This window comes from Cebus imitator, unplaced genomic scaffold, assembly GCF_001604975.1.
Source record: "Cebus imitator isolate Cc_AM_T3 unplaced genomic scaffold, Cebus_imitator-1.0 Scaffold198, whole genome shotgun sequence".
Lineage (NCBI taxonomy): Eukaryota > Metazoa > Chordata > Mammalia > Primates > Cebidae > Cebus > Cebus imitator.
The window spans coordinates 2,379,102-2,402,723 of record NW_016107513.1 but is presented as its reverse complement, the minus strand read 5'-3'; the positions used below and the strand labels follow the sequence as shown (position 1 = coordinate 2,402,723).

At 40.6% G+C, this 23,622-nt stretch overlaps 2 protein-coding genes across 2 annotated transcripts in view; one reads left to right on the top strand and one right to left on the bottom strand.

Moving 5' to 3' along the window:
* LOC108317169 (putative deoxyribonuclease TATDN3) overlaps window positions 1-14,032 on the bottom strand; it is a 16,988-nt gene extending 2,956 nt beyond the window's left edge. Inside the window, 4 exon segments of the mRNA XM_017547458.2 lie at window positions 4,381-4,461; window positions 12,421-12,491; window positions 12,494-12,532; window positions 14,029-14,032. Of these exon segments, the coding sequence (XP_017402947.1) occupies window positions 4,381-4,461; window positions 12,421-12,491; window positions 12,494-12,532; window positions 14,029-14,032 (195 nt within the window).
* Window positions 14,033-17,741: 3,709 nt separating this feature from the next.
* Window positions 17,742-23,622, top strand: part of VCPIP1 (valosin containing protein interacting protein 1) — a 34,870-nt gene continuing 28,989 nt past the window's right edge. The window contains exon 1 of the mRNA XM_017547499.2: window positions 17,742-20,764. Within this exon, the coding sequence (XP_017402988.1) occupies window positions 18,049-20,764 (2,716 nt within the window). The 5' untranslated portion in view covers window positions 17,742-18,048. The remainder of the gene's footprint in view (window positions 20,765-23,622) is intronic.

Here is a 23,622-nt window from a genome sequence, read left to right as displayed (position 1 = left end):
ATCCCACTACTGATCAGCATCGGAGTTTTGACCAGCTCCGCTTCCGACCTGGGCCGGTTCTCCCCTCCTTAGGCAACCTGGTGATCCACCTCCTGGGAGGTCACCATATTGATGCCGAACTTAGTGCAGACACCTGATCGGCATAGCGCACTACAGCCCAGAACTCCTGGGCTCAAGCGATCCTCCCACTTCAGCCTCCCACGTAGCTGGAACTACAGGCACGTGCCACTGCACCCGACCATATTCTTATTTATATAGATAAGAAGGAATCTCAAATAGCTAGTAAGTAGCCTGGCTGGGCTTTAAACCCAAGCAATCTGACTTCAGAGTTTGTGGACTTAGCTACTATATTATAGTGGTAACCTTTGTGTGGTAGATGATTTATTTTCTTGGTCATGATTTTCTATGTTTTTTAACTTTCTAGAACAGACATTTTTTTTTTTTTTTTTGAGACGTAGTTTCACTCTTGTTGCCTAGGCTGGAGTGCAATGGCATGATCTCAGCTCACTGCAGCCTCCGCCTCCTGGGTTCCAGTGATTCTCCTACCTCAACCTCCTGAGTAGCTGGGATTACAGGTACGTGCTACCATGCCTGGTGAATTTTTGTATTTTTTTAGTACAGACGGGGTTTCACTGTGTTGGCCAGGCTGGCCTAGAACTCCTGACCTCGTGATCTGCCTGCCTTGGCCTCCCAAAGTGCTGGGATTACAAACATGAGCCACCGTGCCTGGTGAACAGACACATTTTACTTAACAAAAATCACATGCAGTTAAAAAATTCATTTATCCAAAAATATTTGTTGAGCACAGGTTGAGCATCCCTTGCCCAAAATGCTTGGACCCAAAAGTGTTCCAAATTTTGTATTTTAAAAATATTTACATATACATAATAAGATATCTTGGGGATGTGGACCAAGTCTAAACACAGATTCTTTCTTTGTTTCTTCTTTCTCACTTTCTTTCTCTCTCTTTCTCTTCCTTTCTTTTTGTGGGTGGGAGACCCCACAAGTGCCGAGGCAAGGGTCTGAAGCCTCAGCCTGTTCCCATATAAACGATGAAATTAGAAATATAATCACATAAGTAATCATAGATATAGATACTTAAATATATATATACTCATTATAATATTTTAATGTTGCTAATACTTCTCGGGTTGCAAAGTGTGAACCTAACGTGACACTGTGAAAGAAGTGACCCTAAGGCAAGATGCTCTAAGCCCTCTGTCACTCCCGCATAAGGGCTACTGGAGGGCGACTTGGCTGTGCAGCAGTGCCAGCGCTGGGAAAGTACCAGGGCTGGGAAGGTGCCGGCTGTTTAGCCAGCTGTGGAAGGAGACATCCAAGATGTCTCCTTCCCCGGAGGAGTTAGAAGAAAACTCCGCTCCCCTAAGCTCTTGTGGTAGGCCTGACGGCTGTCAGGAAAACCTACAGACATTCGGGGGCTTAAGTGTCTCTATGTGGGGCTGTGCTTCAGAGGTCACGTACCATGTCTACTTTCATCTTTCGCTTCTGCACCTGGTTCCTCTTTTTCTTAGAAGATATCAGTAATAGTAACATAAATCTGAAGGTCTTCTCTCTTTTTGACAAGTATGAAAAAAGTGCTGATGCAGTATGCTCCTTCCCTCGCCTGGGCTACCTGAAAGTCCTGGGCCCCTGTCTCCAAGACACATGACTTACCTGACCCTATCACTGACCAAAAATGACCTGCCCAGTCTACCCTGCCCCCTGCTTTGTATGTAATAAAAGCCAGAGTGACCAGACACTCGGGGCCATTGCCAGACTCCACGCTTTGGTGAGCAGTGGACACTTAGGCCCAAACTTTTTCTCTTTGATCTCTGTGTCTTGTCTTTTTTTCTACAATTTCTTGTCTCTGCACCAGTGGAGAGGGGCTCATAGGACCCTGTAGGGTTGGATCCTGCATTTTTTTTTTCTCTGTTTCCCAGGCTGGAGTGCTCTGGCATAATCTCAGCTCACTGCAACCTCTGCCTCCTGGGTTCAAGTGATTCTCCTGCCTCAGCCTCCTGAGTAGCTGAGACTATAGGTGTGTACCACCACGCCCGGCTAATTTTTGTATTTTCAGTAGAAACAGGATTTCACCGTATTGGCCAGGCTGGTCTCAAACTACTGACCTCAAGTGATCTGCTCGCCTCGGCCTCCGAAAGTGTCAGGATTACAGGTGTGAGTCACTGTGCCCGGCCCCATTTATGTTTCATATATACTTTATACACATAGCTTGAAGGTAACTTTATGCAATATTTTAAATTATTTTGTGCATGAAATAAAGTTTTTGTTAAGTACTCATTTATGGAATTTTCCATTTGTAGTGTCACATCCATGATCAAAACGTTTTAGATTTTGGAGCTTTAGATTTAGGATTTTCAGATTAGGGATGCTCTCAACTGGTGCCTACTTTGAACGAGGCACTATGTCAGAAACTCACAATTTTTGTCAAATCAACTAAATGTAAATATAAAAGTGACTTACAACAGGTATCAAAATTCATTCCTGTTTAGGAGGAATAATCCTAGGTATTTTCCTTCCATTTTACACCAGTCAAAATGGCAATTTTGTACCATTCTGTCCTACACCAAAATAGAAAAAACTAGTTATGTGATCCTCTACTTTCCCATTCCTCTATATTACATTTTTATAATAGCTAGCTCATAAAAATGTATAATTAACCAGCCTGGACAGCTACTGGAGGTGGGGGCTGAGGTGGGAGGATCACTTGAGCCCAGGAGGTGGGGGCTGCAGTGAGCTATGACTGTGCCACTGTACTCCAACCTAGGCCATAGAGCAATATCCTGTTTCAAAGAAAATGAAAATAAAAGCCGGGCACAGTGGCTCATGCCTGTTATCCTAGCACTGTGGGAGGCCAAGACAGGAGGCTAGGATTCTTTGAGGCCAGGAGTTTCAAGACCAGCCTGGGGAACATGGTGATTCCACGTATCTACAAAAAATATAAAGATGGCCAGGTGCAGTGGCTCATGCCTATCATCCCAGCACTTTGGGAGTCCAAGGCGGGCAGATCACTTGAGGTCAGGAGTTTGAGACCAGCGTGGCCAACGTGGTGAAACCCTGTCTGCACTAATAATACAAAAATTAGCCAGAAGTGGTGGCACAAGCCTGTAATCCCAGCTACTTGGGAAGCTGAGGCAGAAGAATTGCTTGAACCTGGGAGGCGAAGGTTGCAGTGAGCCGAGATCATGCTACTGCACTCCATCCTGTGCGACAGAGTGAGACTATGTCTCAAAAAAAAAAAAAAAGAAAAAAAACCAACTAGCCAGGCATGGTAGCACATAGCACATGCATGATGGAGAATCATCTGAACCCAGGAAGTTGATGTTGCTGTAATCATCCCATTGCATTACAGCCTGGGTGACAGAGTGAGACCCTGTCTCAAAATAAATAAATAAATAAATAAATGAAATAAATTAAAATATATATATATATATATAAAATTAATTGAACATCAATTTGTAAAATTCACATTACAATCACATATAATCATAGTTTCCGAATAAACACATAATAATTGCTACTGTTCCCAAACCTCTAAATTTTGAGTCCTAATTCTCTGAATTTGGCAGGCACAGATACACAGATCTGGTGGGGCAGAGGCACTTATTAAACTGCACATTGGGAGGTCATTGTAATAGGTAATGTCTAAAGCAAATAAAGTACATACTGCGGCTTACTTTCAGAAAATTATAAATTAAAATAGTAGCAATATGAAAAAGAGGGAAATTTAAAATATGATTCCTTGTAGCTTACAATAACAAAAAGAGACTACAGCAAAGATCATATAAGTAAACCCATGACTATATCAATACTTGTATTGAAAGAAACAGACCTTCATTATAACATGCTAATTCAAAGAAGAAAATGAACATTCATTGAGCACCTACTGTATACCAGACATTGCTAGGTATTTCACATACACTCCTTCACGTAATACCATAATATTTTAAACTATTTATTATTTTACCCACATTTTATAAATGAAAAAGCAGTTTCAGAGAGATTAAGCAGTTTACCCAAAGTCAGCTACTAGGTAGACAACAGGATTAGAATCTGTCTGACTGCAGACACTGTGCTTTTTTACTACACTGGTCTGACTGTTATCATTACATACATTAGGACATGCTCCATTATCAAATAATATTCTCTGGTGCACGACAGCTATATTTAGAAAGACCTGAACTAAAGTTAATATAACACCTCAATCTAGCACTATATGAGGATTCCACCGTATTTATACTAGAAATGTATAAATACGGTGGAATCCTCATATAGTGCTAGATTGAGAAACACAGCTAAATAAGAAAAGAGCTCAAATGAAAGATACAATCTAAATAATATAGACTTTAGAAAACCATTTACCTGTTTTTCTGGTCCTAGTGCAGGTGAATCTGTTTCTAAGCATATAGAAGTTAAAGGCAACTGTTTCACAAGTTTTTGCTTCTTAGACAAAAGAGAAAGCAGGTAAGTTTAAAACATGAGAAATAAAGAGTATTAAATTGACATGCTAATAATACATCTGATCCTGCAAGAATTTAAAATTTATGCTTTAATCTGGGCGAGGTGGCTTACACCTGTAATCCCAGCACTTTGGGAGGCTGAGGCAGGCGGATCACAAGGTCAGGAGTTCGAGACCAGCTTGACCAACATGGTGAAACCCTGTCTCTACTAAAAATACAAATATCAGCCAGGTGTGGTAGTGCTTGTCTGTAATCCCAGCTACTCAGGAGGCTGAGGCAGGGGAATTGCTTGAACCAGAGAGGCAAAGCTTGCAGTGAGCTGTAATCCCAGTACTTTGGGAGGCTGAAGTGGGCAGATCACTTGAGGCCACAAGTTTGATATCAGCCTGACCAACATGATAAAACCCCATCTCTATTGAGAATACAAAAATTAAGCCAGGTGTGGTGGCTCATACCTGTAATCCTAGCACTTTGGGAGGCTGAGGCGAGCGGATCACCTGAGGTTGGGAGTTCAAGACCAGACTGGCCAACATGGTGAAACCTTGTCTCTAATAAAATTATAAAAAATAGCTGGGCATCGTGGTGCATACCTGTAGTCTCAGCTCCTCAGAAGGCTGAGGCACGAGAATCACTTGAACCTGGGAGACAGAGGTTGTAGTGAGCCAAGATCATGCCACTGCACTCCAGCCTGGCCACAGAGTGAAAATAATAATAATAATAATAATAATAATTAGCCAGGCGTTGTGGTGCACACCTATAATCCCAGCTACTTGGAAGACTGAGGCAGGAGAATTGCTTAGACTTGGGAGGCAGATATTGCAGTGAGCCAAGATCACATCACTGCACCCTAGCCTGGGCGACAGAGTGAGACTCTGCTTCAAAAAAATAATTCAATTGATAAATGCTAACTGGATGCCTATTATGTTCTCATAATTCTACTACTAAATATTATGTTAAAATATAAACACTAATTCCTAAAATTATCCAAATTATCTTCTAGGAAAACCAAAGAATAGTAACCATAGCAAAAATGAGGTATATCCAGCAAGCAGAAATCTAAACATCTGATATCACATGCCAATAGAAACAAGGAAGTGATTTCTGTTGTTTCTCCATCATCATCACACTCAGTGTTTCTTTCTAACATCTACTTTAAGGCACTCAGCTTTATGTTGATAAACCTAAGGCTTTTGTTTGTTTGTTTTTGAGACAGAGTCTGGCTCTGTCATTCATGTTGGAGTGGAGTGGCACCTTCCTGGCTCACTGGGACCTCCACCTCTTGGACTCAAGCCATCCTCCCACCTCAGCCTCCCAAGTAGTTGGGCCTATAGGCACAGACCACCATACTCAGCTAATTTTTGTATTTTTGTAGAGATAGCATTTCACTATGTTGCCTGGGCTGTTCTCGAATTCTTGAGCTCAAGTGATCTGCAGGCCTTGGCCTCTCAAAGTGCTGAAGTTACAGGCATGAGCCACTGTGCCTGGCCCAAATCTAAGGTTCTTATGCAATTTAAATTTTATTTTATCTGATTTATTTATTTATTTTTTATATGGAGGCTCTGTCGCCCAGGGTGGAGTGCAGTGGCGCGATCTCAGCTCACTGCAATATCTGCCTCCTGGGTTAAAGCAGTTCTCCTGCCTCAGCCTCTCAAATAGCTGGGATTATAGGTGTGTGCCACCAAAGCCAGCTAATTTTTGTATTTTTAGTAGAGACGGGGTCTCACCATGTTGGCCAGGCTGGTCTTGAACTCCTAACCCCAGGTGATCTGCCCACTTTAACCTCTGAAAATGCTGGGATTACAGATGTGAGCCACAGTGCCCGGCCCAATTTAAATTTTAGATTGGGTTGTGGATAGTTTTCTTTTCTTTTCCTTTTTTTGAGACAGGGTCTTCCCTGTCTCCCAGGCTGGAGTGCAGTGGTGTGATCTTGGCTCACTGCAACCTCTCCTTCCAGGGCTCAAGTGATCCTCTCGCCTCAGCCTCCTCAGTATCTGGGACCACAGCCACATATCACCACACCCAGCTAATTTTAGTAATTTTTGTAGAGATGGGGTCTCACTATGTTACTCAGGCTGGTCTCAAACTCAGGGCTCACGGGATCCTCCTACCTTGGCCTCCCAGAGTGCTGGGATTATAGGTATGAGCCACCAGGCCCGGCTGTTTTATCTTTTTATTTATAATTTTCTGTGCGTAGATTGTAAGAATTGCAATTAACTCAATACGTTTTATGCCAGGAACACAATTCTCTTTCTGCCACTGCACTTAAAATTAAAAAAAAAAAAAAGGGAAGGGGACAAATGATGCAAAGTGGAACATTGTTAAGCTGTTTATGATTAAATATTTAAAAGCACACAAATGAGTATTCTTATGCACTGTTGGTAGATAACAGTTAAACTGGTATAAACGTCCTTGAAGGAAATGTGACAATTTATGCCAAAATTTTAAAAAATATATAAACTTTTACTTAATGATTCCATTTATAGGAGACAAGTGCACAAGTGTATGCATATGTGTTTGTGGGTGTACAAAGACATTCATGAAAACACTGTTTATAACAGTGAAAAGGCTAGGGATGGTGGCTCATGCCTGTAATCCTAGCACTTTGGGAGGCCTGAGGTCAGGAGTTCGAGATCAGCCTGACCAATATGGAGAAACTCTGTCTCTACTAAAATTCAAAATTAGCCAGGTGTGGTGGTGCATGCCTGTAATCCCAGCTACTTGGGAGGCTGAGACAGGAGAATCACTTGAACCCAGGAGGCTGTGGTGAGCTGAGATCATGCCATTGCACTCCAGCCTGGGCAACAAGAGCAAAACTGTCTCATATAAAAAGAAAAGAAAAAAACAGTGAAAAACTGGAAACAGCCTATCCTTTATCTAAGGTAATGCTTAAATAAATTATGGTATATCCACAATGTGAAATACTACTTATTCAGTATAAAAGATGAAGTAGATTTATATTTATAGACATAAATACATATCTATGAAGCTGGGTTAAAAGAAAAAACAGTAGCATATCCTTTTATTTTATCCGAATCAATACCAGCAATAGTACTCTCTGAGTGGCGGGATTTGGGTTGACTTGAAATTTGTTCTTTCTTTTCTGAAGTTGTTTTAATTTTCTTTAAAGTGAGAAAAAACAGCATTTGTATTTCAGTTTTGGAAGAGAAATGGTCTCAGCTAAAGATTATACTAATTAAGAAATTTCTCCACAAATAATAAAAGTAGCAAAAATAAAAATAAATATTGGACTATTAATTAACTAAACCTGATTGACATTTATAGAACACTCCATCCAAAGCAGAATATACATTCTTTTCAAGTGTGTATGTTCCATTCACCAAAATAGACCATATTCGGGACACTAAGGAAACCTCAATTAATTTTAAAAAGTTGTTAAAATCATATAATGTATGTTCTCTGAACACAGTGGAATTAAAGCAGAAATCAGTAACAGAAAGATATCAGGAAAGTCTGGGTGCTGTGTTTCACGCCTGTAATTCCAGCACTTTGGGGAGGCTGAGGCCGGAGGATCTCTTGAGGTCAGAAGTTCAAGACCAGCCTGGCCAATATGGTAGAACCCTGTCTCTCACTAAAAAATACAAAAAATTAGCTGGGCATGGTGGCACACGCCTGTAATCCCAGCTACTCAGGAGGCTAAGGCAGGAGAATTGCTAGAACCCAGGAGGCAGAGGTTGCAGCGAGCCGAGATTGCACCACTGCACTCTAGCCTGGGTGCAGAGCAAGATGCTATCTCAAAATAAATAAATAGTAACTTGAATTGTAAAGTGTTAGGTTTATGAGCATTAAGATTCAACTTCTAATCTATTTCTATGTTAAATGTGTCTCTGTATGTTTATTTTTATTTTAGAGACAGCATCTCTCCCTCTCACCCTGCCTGGAGCACAGTGGTACTATCATAGCTCACTCACTACGAGCCTCAAACTCCTAGGTTTAATCAGTCCTCCTGTCTCAACCTCCCGAGTAGCTAGTACTACAAGCACACGCCAGTACAGCTAGCTAATTTAAAAATTTTTTATATTTATTACTTGTAGAGGTGGGGTTGACCAAGCTGGTCTTGAACTCCTGGCCTTAAGCAATTCTCCTAAGTGTCCCAAAGTACTGGGATTAGAGGCATAAGTCACTGCTCCCAGACCCTCTGTATGTTCAATAATGTCAATGCAAAAACACTTGTTTGTGCAAATACATTGCATTATTAACTTTCTGGTCTTCTGTTGCTAGTTTAAAATAATTAGATCTCAAATTTTAATAAAAATTCTGGTACTACAAAACCCTGGAAAGCCAAGTTTTATTTGACTATCACTCAATAAATCTTTAGCAGAGTCTTATTCACTTTAGGATAAGGTTAGCATTTGTTGAATATTTCAAATTTGAATTATATAGTATCTAATTTAATTATTGCTGGGAAACAAAAAAAATCCTCATTATTTACTACTTTGTTTTCAGTGACTAAGTTGTTGCAAATATATGTATGTACGTGTGTGTTATGTGCAATTTCTATTTTTAATAGGAACGTGGCACTGACAGTTACAACACTGTGTTTGCCATGGGCTACTGTGTGATATGTGATGACTCAACTCTCCCACCTCTTTCCTCAAAATGATTGTGAAACCTTACACGTTTTGTCACAATGTTCTTTGGCTTTCAGCTGATAAAAACAAAATCCTAAATTTAGTGTGCAAATCCTAAACTCAGTGTGAATTCACGTACTCAAAACTTCACGTTTTAAGGTGCTCATCTGAAAAAATCACAAATAATATGACTTTGCTTTGGCATCAAAATGACAACACAAAATTTTTTAAACTGTAAAGAATTGGTGGATTCTCCGGGAACTTATGCTTGAATATCAGGCTGAAACACAATGCCATAGATGATAGCCATTAATTCATTCAACAATATTTATTGAGGCTATATAAACCTGGCACAGGGAATCAAACAATCAACAAACTGCATGCCCTTATGAAAAGCCTTACTTAAGAATATAGTGGGGAAGGAGAACAATAGACAAGTAATTATATAATTCCTGATGACTAGAGGTATAAAGAAAATGAGTGAGGGCCGGGGCCGGGCGTGGTGGCTCACACCTGTAATGCCAGCACTTTGGGAGGCTGGATCACCTGAGGTCAGGAATTTGAGACCAGCCTGACCAATATAGTGAAACCTGTCTCTATGAAAAATACAAAAATTATTGTTTCCTATGATCCATGTTAGAGGAAAGAAAAAAAAAAGAAAAATACAAAAATTAGCTGGGCATGGTGGTTGGCTCCTGTAATCCTAGCTACTGGGGAGGTTGTGACAGAAAAATTGCTTGAACCTAGGAGAAGGAGGTTGAAGTCAGCCAAAATTGCGCCACTGCACTCCACACTGGGTGACAGAGTAAGACTGCCTCAAAAAATAAAATAAAATAAAATAAAATGAGTGGGATAGGGGAACAGAGAAAAAGGTTGGAGGTGTTGTTTTAGAGAGGTTGGTTAGGAAAAGCATCTCATTGGAACCGAGATTTGAGCTGATAACTACATAAATTCTACCTGGGAGGAATTTTCCAGGCAGAAGAGCAAGTGCCAAGGTCCTGAGACAGGAATGTACTTAGAATGTTTGAGGACCGACAAGGAGGCCAGTGTGGCTGAAGCACACAAGCCATGCAAAAAATGTCAGAGAAGCCAGGGGCCAGATTACACAGGGTATTACATGTTGTAGCGATGACTTCGTTGGTCCTTAGGAAAGAAAAAGGATTGCAGGAGGCAAGCTTCAGACAGACTGAGGGTGGAACTTCTAGCTCTGGAACTCAATTTTTTTTTTTACTTTTAAAAATCAACTTTACTGGGCTGGGCGGAATGGCTCACACCTGTAATCCTAGCACTTTGGGAGGCCAAGGAGAGCAGATCACCTGAGGTCAGGAGTTCAAGACCGGTCTGGCCAACATGGTGAAACCCCGTCTCTACTAAAAATACAAAAATTAGCTGGGCATAGTGGTGTGCATCTGTAATCCCAGCTACTAGGGAGGCTGAGGCAGAATTGCTTGAACCTGGGAGGCAGAGATTGCAGTGAGCTGAGACCATGTCACTGCACTCCAGCCTGGGCAACAGAGTGAGAGGCCATCTCAAAAAACAAAACAAAAAAAACCAAACAACAACAAAACTTCCCTGAAGTGTAATTTACACATAATAAATTGCATCCCTTTTAAGAGTATAGTCTGATGAGCTTTGACAAATGTATAAATCCGTATCACCACCACCATAATTGAGATAAAGACTATTTCCATCATCCCAAAAAGTTTCCTTGTTCCCCTTTGCAGTCAGTCCCCATCCTCTGACCCATACCAGAGCAAGGAACTCAACTAGGGTTTGGGGACTAATCCTCAGTTATACTAGCCACATTTTAAGAGCCTAACAACCACATGTGGCTAGTGGCTGTCATACTGAACAGCACAGGCACAGAACACTTCCATCACTGTAGAGGGTTGTATTCCATAGTTCCAAGATGGTAAATTTGGCCTTTATCACATGGAGTAGGCCCAGCAATCTGAAAGCTGAGTAAGCCATACAAGTGACATTACCTAGCTTTATGTTATTACTTGTGTTTATTACCTTTAACATCAAGTAATTCATAAAGTCCTGTGAGGGAACAGTTTTGTTCCATGCCTGGATCAAGGTGCTAAAGAGGGAGGAGCTTCCAGTGGGACAGTATAATGACGGCAATGATCATTCTCGAGATGTTCACTACAAGGAAATTCTTCCTCCATTACTAAGTTCAATGGATCTCCTAATTTATTCAGGGAAATAGTGATTTCCGTTAAAACTCACAAGGCACAATTTTGTTATATACATCTTTAAGCCTTAAAATCTGAGTCTCGTCATACTTTTTTTTTTTTTTGAGATGCAGTCTTAGTCATCCAGGCTGGAGTACAGTGGTGTGATCTCAGCTCACTGCAACCTCCGCCTCTTGGGTTCAAGCAATTCTCCTGCCTCAGCCTCCTGAGTTGCTGAGATTACAGGCATGCACCACCACGCCTGGCTAATTTTTGTATTTTTAGTAGAGATGGGTTTCACCATGTTGGTCAGGCTGGTCTCGAACTCTTGACCTGGTGATCCACCCGCCTCAGCCTCCCAAATGCTGGTATTACAGGCGTGAGCTGCCATACCCAGCCTATAATGTGTTTTTTGAAGAGGGGGGATTATGAAGCAAATATGTTGAAAAACTAACATTTGTTAAATCTAGTAGTGAGTGTATGAGTGTTTTTTTAATATTATTTTTATGTATACCTTTGAATGTTTCAAATATTTTAAGAGAAAAATCCTTTGCGTTTGGCCGGGCGCGGTGGCTCACGCCTGTAATCCCAGCACTTTGGGAGGCCAAGGCGGGTGGATCACGAGGTCAAGAGATCGAGACCATCCTGGNACCTCAGGTGATCCACCCGCCTTGGCCTCCCAGAGTTCTGGGATTACAAGTGTGAGCCGTTACGCTCGGCCTTATTTTAATTTTACAGTTAAGTCTTTGATCAATTTCTGAGTTCATTTATATATATATATACATATATATATAAATATATATATATGTATATATATAGGTATATGTATGTTTATATATATATTTATATATATAGGTGTATATATATTTATATATATATATAGGTATATGTATATATGTTTATATATATAGGTATATATATATACGTGTATATATATATGTGTGTGTATATACATATATATATACATATATATATACACGTATATATATATATACCTATACGTGTATATATATATATATATATACACACACACGTATATACATATATATATATATTTGAGGTAGAGACCTAAGATTAATTGTTGTAACTAGAATAGTATCACAAATATGTAAGAAAAGCTCATACTTTAACTTTTATTTTATAAAGTGTTAGATGAGTTTCAATGAAAAAATTTACCTGTCCACTTCTTATGATAGAAGGCAGAATTGAGAAGAAGTACCCAGCTCCTACTCCTTACATGGCTACGATGGCCGACCATCAAATGCATGCAGCAGTAACTTGTCAGCACCTTTCAAAAATGAAAGATAAAGCAGAATTCCATTTTATTTCCCATCAATCAAGTTAAATAACAGAAGTCTGAAATTTTAAGTAAATGTTGGTCACTAGGATATAAAGAAGAGGTTCTATAACTTCTAAAGGGTGGATAAATCTATGGTGTTCAAAGAGTAGAATAAAAATATAGTAAATGTTAGGCCAGGCACAATGGCTCACACTTGTAATCCCAGAACTTTGGGAGGTGAAGGCAGGCAGAGACCAGCCTGGCCAACATAGTGAAACCCCATGTCTATAAAAAACACAAAACTTAGCTGGGCATGGTTGCACAGGCCTGTAGTCCCAGCTACTCAGGAGGGTAAGGTAGGAGGATCACCTGAGCCCGAGATGTTGAGACTGCAGTGAGCTGTGATTGCACTACTGCACTCTAGCCTGAGCATCAAAGTGAGACTCTGTCTCAAAAAAAAAAAAAAAAAAAAATTAAACGTTAAGAGATGTTTAATATCAAGATGTGATTACACAATACAGGTGAAAAATAATATGCACAGAAGAGTCAGTTAGCAGAGTGGTTCTGGCACCAGATTGCTTTGGTTTTATTTTACCTTTTTTCTTTTTTTTTTTTGTTTAGAGGCAGAGTCTCACTCTGTCGCCCAGAGTGGAGGTCGGTGGCATGATCTTGACTCATTTCAACCTCCATCTACCACATTCAAGCAATTCTCCTGCCTCAGCCTCCCAAGTAGCTGGGACTACAGGCACACACCACACCCAGCTGAGTTTTGTACTTTTAGTGGAGACAGGGTTTCACCATGTTGGGCAGGCTGGTATCGAACTCCTGGCCTTAAGTGATCAACCTGTCTTGGCCTCCCAAAGTGCTGAGATTACAGGCCTGAGCCCGGCCCTGCTTTGGTTTTAATCCTAATTATGCCACTCACTAGCAACGAGACACTGAACAAGTTACTTATCTTCTGTGCCTCAAGTTCTTCATCTGAAAAATAAGAATGCTAATAACAGTACCTGCTTCATAGGGATATTATAAGGATTAAATAAATATTACATGTAAAGACCCTGGTGCACAATAGATGCTAAAAAGGTGTTAACCGCTATTATTACATAATTTTGGTTTCTTAGTGCCTTACAAGTTTGGTAAGCAGTGATTCTCAAAGTGTGATCCTTGCAAAGACTGGCACTATCTGCAACCAGAGAACTTGCTAGAAATGTAATTCTCAGGCTTCACCTCAGACACACTCAATCTAGGATGGAGCCGAGCAATCTGTGTTTTAGCAAGCTTTCCATTTAACTGTGATGTACATTAAAGCTTGAGGACTACTGTGTGAAGGAACAACTTGTAGCTCTGTACTTGTTAACTTGCCTCAAGGGGTCCTGGTGTAAGACCTTAAAGAGTGAAATACAGGCCACTGCTCAGACATTCACATTAAAAAATAGAAGTTAAACTGCTGTCGACCCAACAAAACTACATCAAGCCAAGTTTGGCCACCAGCCACCAGTTTGCACTCATTTCTTGGCTAATTCTCTCTCTCAAATCAGTAAGCAGCTGTGATGTAGTGGAAAGAGTGAGTGCTGAACAAGGAAAGCCTTGATTTGAAGCCCAGCTCTATTTCCTAGCTGGTGGCAATCAAAACGATGTTAATCTTTTAGAGTTAAATTTTATCCATATGATAAGGTCAATAGTATCTCACAGGAGTGTTTTTTTTTCCATTTTATTTATTTATTTATTTTTTTTTTTTAGACAGAGTCTTACTCTGTGGCCCAGGCTGGAGTGCAATGGCACGATCTTGGCTCACTGCAATTCTCCTGCCTCAGCCTCCTGAGTAGGCACATGCCTCCACGCCCAGCCAATTTTTTGTATTTTTAGTAGAGACAGGGTTTCACGGTGTTAGCCAGGATGGTCTTGATCTCCTGACCTCGTGATCCATCCGCCTCAGCCTCCAAAAGTGAGAGGATTACAGGTATGAGCCACCGTACCTGGATGAGGAGGTTTTAAAGATTAGGATGATATACTCAAAACACTGCCCTATAATAAATCCTCAATTAAATTTTCATAGCATTTGTGATATTCGTTTCCTGTATTATTTTGAATAATTACATGCTTTATTCAACTTATATTTATGAAGTTTAGTTTAGCCTCTCTCTTCTATTAAATGCTAAGCTCCTCTGAGACAGAGATAAAATTTTGCATCCCTTTAAGTTCTTATAATACCTACTTCAATAATTAGTACCTCCCAAATCTACCTTGAGCTTCAATCGAAGCTTGTGATTGGAAGTCTGACTCTATGTGGTATCGGTCTGGAAGAACATAGTCAATTCTTAGGAAAGATGTATAGTTTATATAAGCAGATATATGGCCAACTTATAAGAATCCCCAAAGTTATGATTCCCTTCCTTATATATATGTAAAATATAAAAGATCAAGAACAATGATGGTTGTTCTGTTAGTAAAGGTGGATGACTTCTGCATTTACATTTATCATGTTCATTAAAAGCAATACAGGTAGTTTACAAGTGCCATACTAGAAACTATGAAAAAGATGAATTTCAATTTTAACTGAATGTTGGCAATTTAGATACTAGTGATGCTGGTGTGATGGTGGTAGAAGAGATGTGTATCAGCACAGCTAATGTCAGGGGCCCAGCTTATTCTTTTCACCTGGAATACTAAAAACAAGAACTATTATCTACCCTACAAAAATCCTGTGAAAGTTAATTAGGCAGTTAAGTTAATCTTCATTAGGCAAGATCGTGGAATTTGGGGGGAGAAGAGGAAGGAAGCCTGTGGATCTTACATAAGCAGGTGAGAGGGTTTCTACACTCCTAAGGTCTCATAAGAAACAGTATGTCATATTTTTGACCTAACAATTTTTTTTCTTTGTAGGTACCCAGCCATCTAAGTACTAGTAACAAAGAATTAATTCACATATTAAACTTGGCATGATTAATTTCATTGCCCCTTTATGTTAGCTTTCTTACTTTCTGAACTTTAAGTGCATCTACAAACTTATTAAATAACTGACTTTCAGGTTAAATGACCTAGCCAAGCCAGAAAAAGGCTTCTCATTTATTCAGTGAGGTGGGAAGTGATTATTTTTGTCAAGGTATGATTCAGAATGGCATATTCAAATACAATTTTAAAAATCTACTTCACTATTTACATGTATCATCAATAAGAAAAATTTGGCTTGGTAATATTAAGATATAAAAGTACATGACAGTGTTAGAATTGCAGACTGTTGTCATTTCATGTGCTACAGAGCTTTAATAATTCAATTTCTTGGATTCTGTACGAGAAAAAGTTTCACTGCAGGTGTAACCTTTTAGTCACAGCATAAAATAATCTCCACTTAAGATATCCAATTTTTCTACTTATAAGCATTCAATTAATAAAAAAATCAGCGGCAAAACCAATCTGTGTAGTTACCAACAAACTTGTCAGAATAAACAACTTTTCCTGCATGAATTCTTTGAGAAAAACTTTACTGAAAAATATCCCCTCCAAGATAGGAAAAATAACCTCTCTTGTAATTACAGTCCATTATGGAGGTAAAATTGACAAGAAAATGACAATTGAAGGATTTCTCTTTCAAACACTTAATTTCTTTCCAAAAAAAAAAAAAATTGTAAACAATTATTAGGTGCAATTCAAAGCTAATACCCTTTATTAGCCTCTACTTTTAAAAATGCATTTCAAAGCATCAAATTCTACATAAACACACACACACACACAAAACCTTCACTAATGTTTCTCCTTTGTGCCAAATGTTTCAGAAATTTTGAGGTAGTCCATTTACCTAAGGTGATATTAAGCGTCTAGAAAGCAAGAATTTCCGGAATAAGTGAAAGGGGATGAATGAACAAAAATAATATCAGCTTTCAATTAACATACGAATATTGTTCTGTATGAAGAGGCAGTTTCCTAGACAACTGACAAAAGAATAAAGCTGTTGCCTCTTTAACAGTAAACATCCCTGCATTCCTAAGAGGAGACTAAGGCCTAGCAAAAGATCTGAGCCTAACATTTTCGGGTTTTTTGGTAGGAAGCAGGGTAAAAATCACTCTCTAGGTTTGAGATCGGGATCTAGCATACACTGGCGACTTGACCTTGGGCAAGTCACTTAATTCCTTTTAGTCTCAGTTTCCTTAATTGTAAATGAAGTCAACACCACCTGGTAAACGTATTACAGGACTGATGTGAGGATGAGATGACATTTGTGAACATATTATTAAATATGTAAACTATAAAGCAATAGTAAACAAATGCTAGTTACTATTCTATGTAATACGGGCCTAACCTTTCTTGCCTACGTCCTTATCTGTAAAAAGAGGACAGATCGAGGTCTCAATGCCTATCCAGTCCCTTATCAGCTGCGTGAACTTGGGCAAGTCATTTCCTTTCCGGGCCTGCTTCTTAAGGTTATTTTGAAGATCAAATATATCATCTTACATAAATACTGTCCAGACTCATATTAAGAATTTAACAAATGATAGCGCTTATTACTGTCTAGGGGGAGGTAGGGCAGTAAAGAGCAAATGAAATTAAACCTCGTTAAGAGGCTTTGTATATCCACATAAAACTCTACAGACATCCAAGGTACCGTTATTTGTACTGTAAACTGCCAAGACATGCAGGAAACGAAAAATCAAATGGCGCCTCAGCGACTCGCACGAAAGAGGGAGAGAAGACAGAACTTCCGAGAATCAACTATTTTTCCCCCTTATGGCCTCCAGCCTAGATTAGACCATTTATTCAACTTCCCAGCCCACAGTATCCCTGGACATTTATTTACTGTACCTTTTTCACTGAGAGCCTTTCCACTCCCCTCCCCTTCTATAGTCGTGAACTTCAGACCCTGCCTTTAACTCTGTTTTCACCAAGCTTCCCTGAAGCCTCCCCGCCGCCTAAGGAGAAAGTGCAGCAGGACGCACCGCAGGGTATCCTAGGAAATGTGGTCTCTCAGACTCTTTGGCTTGGGCTGCAGAGTGGGGAAGACGACGAAGGAGGTCCAGGTAAAACTACAACTACCGGCAGGCAACGCGAAGCACCATCTTTCTTTCGCCTCTTTTCCTGTTGCCGTCCTCTTCCTCCTCCTCTCTAGCGCTGAACCACTTGGCCTCACGGTACTTGTAGTTCCATCTGAACTCAAGATCCTAGGTCCCTATGACCAGCACAGCCGCTAGAGGACTCTAATTCCCAGAGGGCAGAGCGGAAGCTGCGCCTGCGCACATTCAATGAGGGCGTGTATGTCTGTGTGTCTGAGGGAGAGAGAGCGAGAGTGAGTGAGTGTGAGTGCGGGGTTGGGTGGTGGCCGTTACGTTCGGGGCAACGGCTACGGCAGTGGAGAAGTAAGAAGAGAAACAACGTCCGGCGCTTCCGCCTTCGCTTAGGAGGAGGAGGAACTGGTAGGGAAAGGAAAGTGATTCGCCCTGGGCCTGGACAAGACCGAGTCGGGTCGGTGGGGGTGGGCTATGAGCTTTTGAGGGTCGCTTGGGACGCGGAGCGAGACACGAGAGCCGGTAGCTATGTCTCAGCCGCCGCCGCCGCCGCCTCCGCTGCCGCCGCCACCTCCTCCCCCTGAGGCTCCGCAGACTCCGTCGTCCCTGGTGTCGGCGTCGGCGGCTGCTTCGGGGGGGCTTTTGAAGCGGAGAGACCGGAGAATCCTTTCCGGGAGCTGCCCGGATCCGAAGTGCCAGGCGCGTCTGTTCTTCCCGGCCTCCGGTTCTGTCAGCATCGAGTGTACCGAGTGCGGCCAGCGGCACGAGCAGCAACAGCTGCTGGGGGTTGAGGAGGTGACCGACCCGGACGTAGTGCTACACAACCTGCTGCGGAACGCGCTGCTCGGGGTGACGGGGGCACCCAAGAAGAACACGGAACTGGTTAAGGTGATGGGCCTTTCCAACTATCACTGCAAATTGTTGTCGCCCATATTAGCTCGCTATGGAATGGACAAACAGACAGGCCGGGCCAAGCTTCTCCGGGACATGAACCAGGGCGAACTGTTCGATTGCGCTTTACTGGGTGACCGCGCCTTCCTCATAGAACCAGAACATGTTAACACAGTGGGCTACGGGAAGGACCGCTCCGGAAGCCTCCTGTATCTGCATGACACTCTGGAAGACATTAAGCGGGCCAATAAAAGTCAGGAATGTCTCATTCCAGTGCATGTGGACGGGGATGGACACTGCCTGGTGCATGCTGTGTCTCGGGCTCTAGTAGGCCGAGAGCTCTTCTGGCATGCCTTGAGAGAGAATCTTAAACAGCACTTTCAGCAGCACCTGGCGCGATATCAAGCTCTGTTTCATGATTTCATTGATGCTGCTGAGTGGGAGGACATTATCAATGAGTGTGACCCTCTGTTTGTACCACCTGAGGGTGTTCCCTTGGGCCTGAGGAATATCCACATATTTGGTCTTGCCAATGTGCTACATCGTCCTATTATTCTGTTAGATTCCCTCAGTGGCATGAGAAGCTCTGGTGATTATTCAGCCACCTTTCTACCTGGGCTCATCCCTGCAGAGAAGTGCACTGGTAAAGATGGTCATTTGAACAAACCAATCTGTATTGCATGGAGCAGCTCCGGTAGAAACCATTATATCCCTTTGGTAGGCATAAAAGGGGCTGCTTTGCCCAAACTGCCTATGAATTTGCTTCCTAAAGCATGGGGTGTACCTCAGGACCTTATTAAAAAGTACATCAAACTTGAAGAGGATGGTGGTTGTGTTATTGGAGGTGACAGAAGTTTGCAAGATAAATACTTACTTAGGCTTGTTGCTGCTATGGAAGAAGTCTTTATGGACAAACACGGTATCCATCCTAGTTTGGTTGCTGATGTCCATCAGTATTTCTACAGAAGGACTGGAGTGATAGGAGTTCAGCCTGAAGAAGTCACAGCAGCTGCTAAAAAGGCAGTAATGGATAATCGCCTTCACAAATGTTTGCTCTGTGGTGCCCTTTCTGAACTTCATGTTCCTCCAGAGTGGTTGGCTCCTGGAGGGAAATTGTATAACCTGGCAAAAAGTACTCATGGACAGCTGAGGACTGATAAAAATTATAGCTTTCCCTTGAACAATTTGGTTTGCTCATATGATTCAGTGAAAGATGTTCTGGTACCAGACTATGGATTGAGTAACCTAACAGCTTGTAATTGGTGCCATGGCACATCTGTGCGAAGGGTCAGAGGAGATGGGTCTATTGTGTATTTGGATGGAGACAGAACTAATTCTAGGTCCACTGGTGGCAAATGTGGTTGTGGATTCAAACACTTTTGGGATGGTAAGGAGTATGACAATCTACCAGAAGCTTTCCCTATTACTTTAGAATGGGGTGGAAGAGTGGTCAGAGAAACAGTGTATTGGTTCCAGTATGAAAGTGATTCATCTTTGAATAGCAATGTTTACGATGTTGCAATGAAACTTGTTACCAAGCACTTTCCAGGTGAATTTGGGAGTGAAATCTTAGTTCAGAAAGTTGTCCACACTATATTGCATCAAACTGCCAAAAAGAATCCTGATGATTATACTCCTGTAAATATAGATGGTGCTCATGCCCAAAGAGTTGGAGATGTACAAGGACAAGAATCAGAGTCTCAGCTCCCAACTAAAATTATTCTTACTGGACAGAAAACAAAAACTTTGCACAAGGAGGAGTTAAACATGAGTAAAACTGAAAGAACTATTCAACAGAATATTACGGAACAGGCTTCTGTAATGCAGAAACGGAAAACAGAGAAGTTAAAACAAGAACAAAAAGGGCAATCCAGGACTGTTTCTCCCAGTACCATTCGTGATGGCCCATCCTCTGCACCTGCTACACCTACCAAGGCTCCCTATTCACCCACAACTTCTAAGGAGAAGAAGATCCGAATCACAACTAATGATGGACGGCAGTCCATGGTTACCCTTAAGTCTTCAACAACCTTTTTTGAACTTCAGGAAAGTATAGCCAGAGAATTCAACATTCCTCCATATTTACAGTGTATTCGATATGGCTTTCCTCCTAAGGAGTTAATGCCACCGCAGGCAGGAATGGAAAAGGAACCAGTTCCTTTACAGCACGGCGACAGAATTACAATAGAAATTCTAAAGAGTAAAGCTGAAGGTGGTCAGTCTGCTGTAGCACACTCAGCCCACACTGTGAAACAAGAAGATATTGCTGTTACTGGTAAGCTGTCATCTAAGGAACTTCAGGAGCAAGCCGACAAAGAAATGTACTCCTTGTGTCTTTTAGCAACATTAATGGGTAAGATCAATTTAATTCTGATGGTATATCTTAATTGTAAATATAATACACTGAGTTTTCCTGTTGTCTTTGGGGGAAAAGAAATCTGTAGCCATTTTAAGTTTTTTATTATATGTTTTAGGATTAGGAAATAATTATTTTTACTATTTTGACAGTTAATGGATAGATGGTAATATGATTATTAACTATTAGGAAAATAACTAGAAAGTTAAAGTAGTCCCTCAATAATGGTCAATAGATTATTTAAGTATGTCTTATTCTTGCAATTGCTTTTTTAAAAACAGACCTGTGTTTATTTAAAGCATTTTAAATTTTTTGGTGGGCTCTGTTGAGCCTGTGTACCTTATGCCTTTTTCATTTATTTCTAATTTTTATTTTCCTGTATGTCATGTGATTTCAGACTTCCTGTATGATGAATTGCAGTTTCTGGTGTTTATATTCTCACTGCACTCCCACCTAGCAGTTTCTTACATTTCATTTTCTTCCTTTCCCAGTTCATTACATTTTTCTTATTCATACACTAGGATTTGTATTTAAGTTCACTAGGGTTTGCATTTAAGTAATTTCACTACTCAACAAATCTTTGCCATCAATTGTAATGAACTATTACATGTTATAATTCATCAGAAACATAAGAAACACATAGAGGGTAATGCTGTAGAGAAGTATTTCTTTCTAATAATTCAGCATAAATTAAAGAAAAATATATTATCAACCAAATGTGTAATTTGAAGCTTTAGAATACTTAGGATACTGTCCAATGGTGTACTTTTTACAGTATCTATATTTGCTTAGTCTTAGTTTTGAAATAACTTAATATGCTTGACTAAGTCTTAAAGTATGAAGTAAAATTTAAATGTATTAGTTACTGGAAGGTAACTAACACATTGGTGAGATTAGATATTTCGACTAGAACAGTGATCTGGGTTTTGATTCAATTTTCTGATAATACTATATGGCAGTGAATTGGGCCTTGACCTACCAAAATAAATACTAGTCTTGGCTTATTTGGGGGAGTGGTAAATAGGAGATTGAAAATCCTTGCACATATTTAAAACTTGGAATTGTTGATTTTAGTTTGGCAGACATAGTAATTGAATTAGGTGGTATGTTAGAAACTGTTCAACGCACTTTATATATTTCTTTTTTTTCTTTTTTTTTTGAGACGGACTCTTGCTGTGTCACCAGGTTGGAGTGCAGTGGTGCAATCTCGGCTAACTGCAACCTCCGCCTCCTGGGTTCAAGCGATTCTCCTGCTTCAGCCTCCTGAGTCGCTGGGACTACAGGTGCCCACGCCCAGCTAATTTTTGTATTTTTAGTAGAGACAGGGTTTCACCATGTTGGCCAGGATGGTCTCAATCTCTTGACTTTGTGATCTGCCCTCCTCTGCCTCCCAAAGTGCTGGGATTACAGGTTTGAGCCACCGTGCCTGGCCTTTTTTAAAAATTAGTTTATTTTATTTTAGTTAATTAATTAATTTTTTGAGACAGTCTCACTCTTTCACCCAGGCTGGAGTGCAGTGGTGTGATCTGGGCTCACTGCAGTCCCTGCCTCGTGGGTTTAAGCAATTCTTTTGCCTCAGCCTCACAAGTAGACGGGACTACAGGCTCATACCACCACATCTGGCTAATTTTTGTATTTGTAAAGAGAGACTGGGTTTTACCATGTTAGCCAGGATGGTCTTGATCTCCTGACCTCGTGATCCGCCTGCCTCAGTTTTTCGAAGTGCTGGCATGAGCCGCCATGCCTGGCCCACTTTATATATTTCTATCTCTCAAGAGTATTTGTTTCTTAGCGACTGCATGGAATAGAGAAAAGATTATGTGATCTTCAGAGTCAGAAAAATCTAGAATTTGAATCTTGGCTCTATTACTTAGTGATTGCAGGCAACTACTTAACTCCCCAGTAGTTCAATTGCCTCCCCTACAACTCCTCTTGTAGTTGTTATATAAGAGGCCAACAGTAAAGTATTTGTAGAACTCTGAAAATTAAATAACGTTCTCACAGAATGGATAAAATTGGATACATGCAGAGAGCACTTTTAAAAGACCTGCAGTCTCCCAGGTCAAAAACAGGAAAGAGAGGGTCTTCCTCAATACAAGATGAACTCTTGAGAATGTGGCTCTTACCTTTATCCTTATATGCCCAGAACCTAATATAATGCTCAGCAGGTAGTATGTACTCTGAAATGTTTTTTAATTGAATTAAATAGATGACATTAACACAGCTAAAGAAAGGCTGTATTTGCAGAAATTGAATGGATGGTCAGTCAGCACTGAACATTGAAAAAAAGTCTAAAAAGCAGAATTCAGCAATGTTTATATACTGCTGTACAAAGGAAAAAGATACATCATCTGGAGTTCATGAAAATTCTGGTAACTAGAAAGGTAATCTCTGTTGAGGGGCAAGAATATTTGATCAATCCTGACTATGGCCTGGCTGAAATACCTCTATCCCTTTGCCTGATTTCCATGTTCATCAGGCATCTATTCTCAACACTTATTTAGCTTCCTGATAAGTTTTGATGTACAGGTGACAGTGCAAGTAAGGAAAGCTGTGTTCTCCTTTGTAGACTAATAAATTGGCATGGGCAGGATTATGATCAGTAGTCTTAAAAATCTGATCAGTATATCTCATAATGCAAATTAATAAAATATAACTGTGGCGTATAAATGGTTATGTTTTGAATTTGGTTGGAGGTTCTTGGACCTATCTGAGAGAACTTGAGTATAGACTGTGATGAGTTTACCAACGTAACGTCTTTCTGTTCTGATACTTTTCCTCTTCACATCCAACATTTATGATCCTATAAACCCACAGATTTCTTTAAAACTGCCTCCACTACCAACACAAAATTT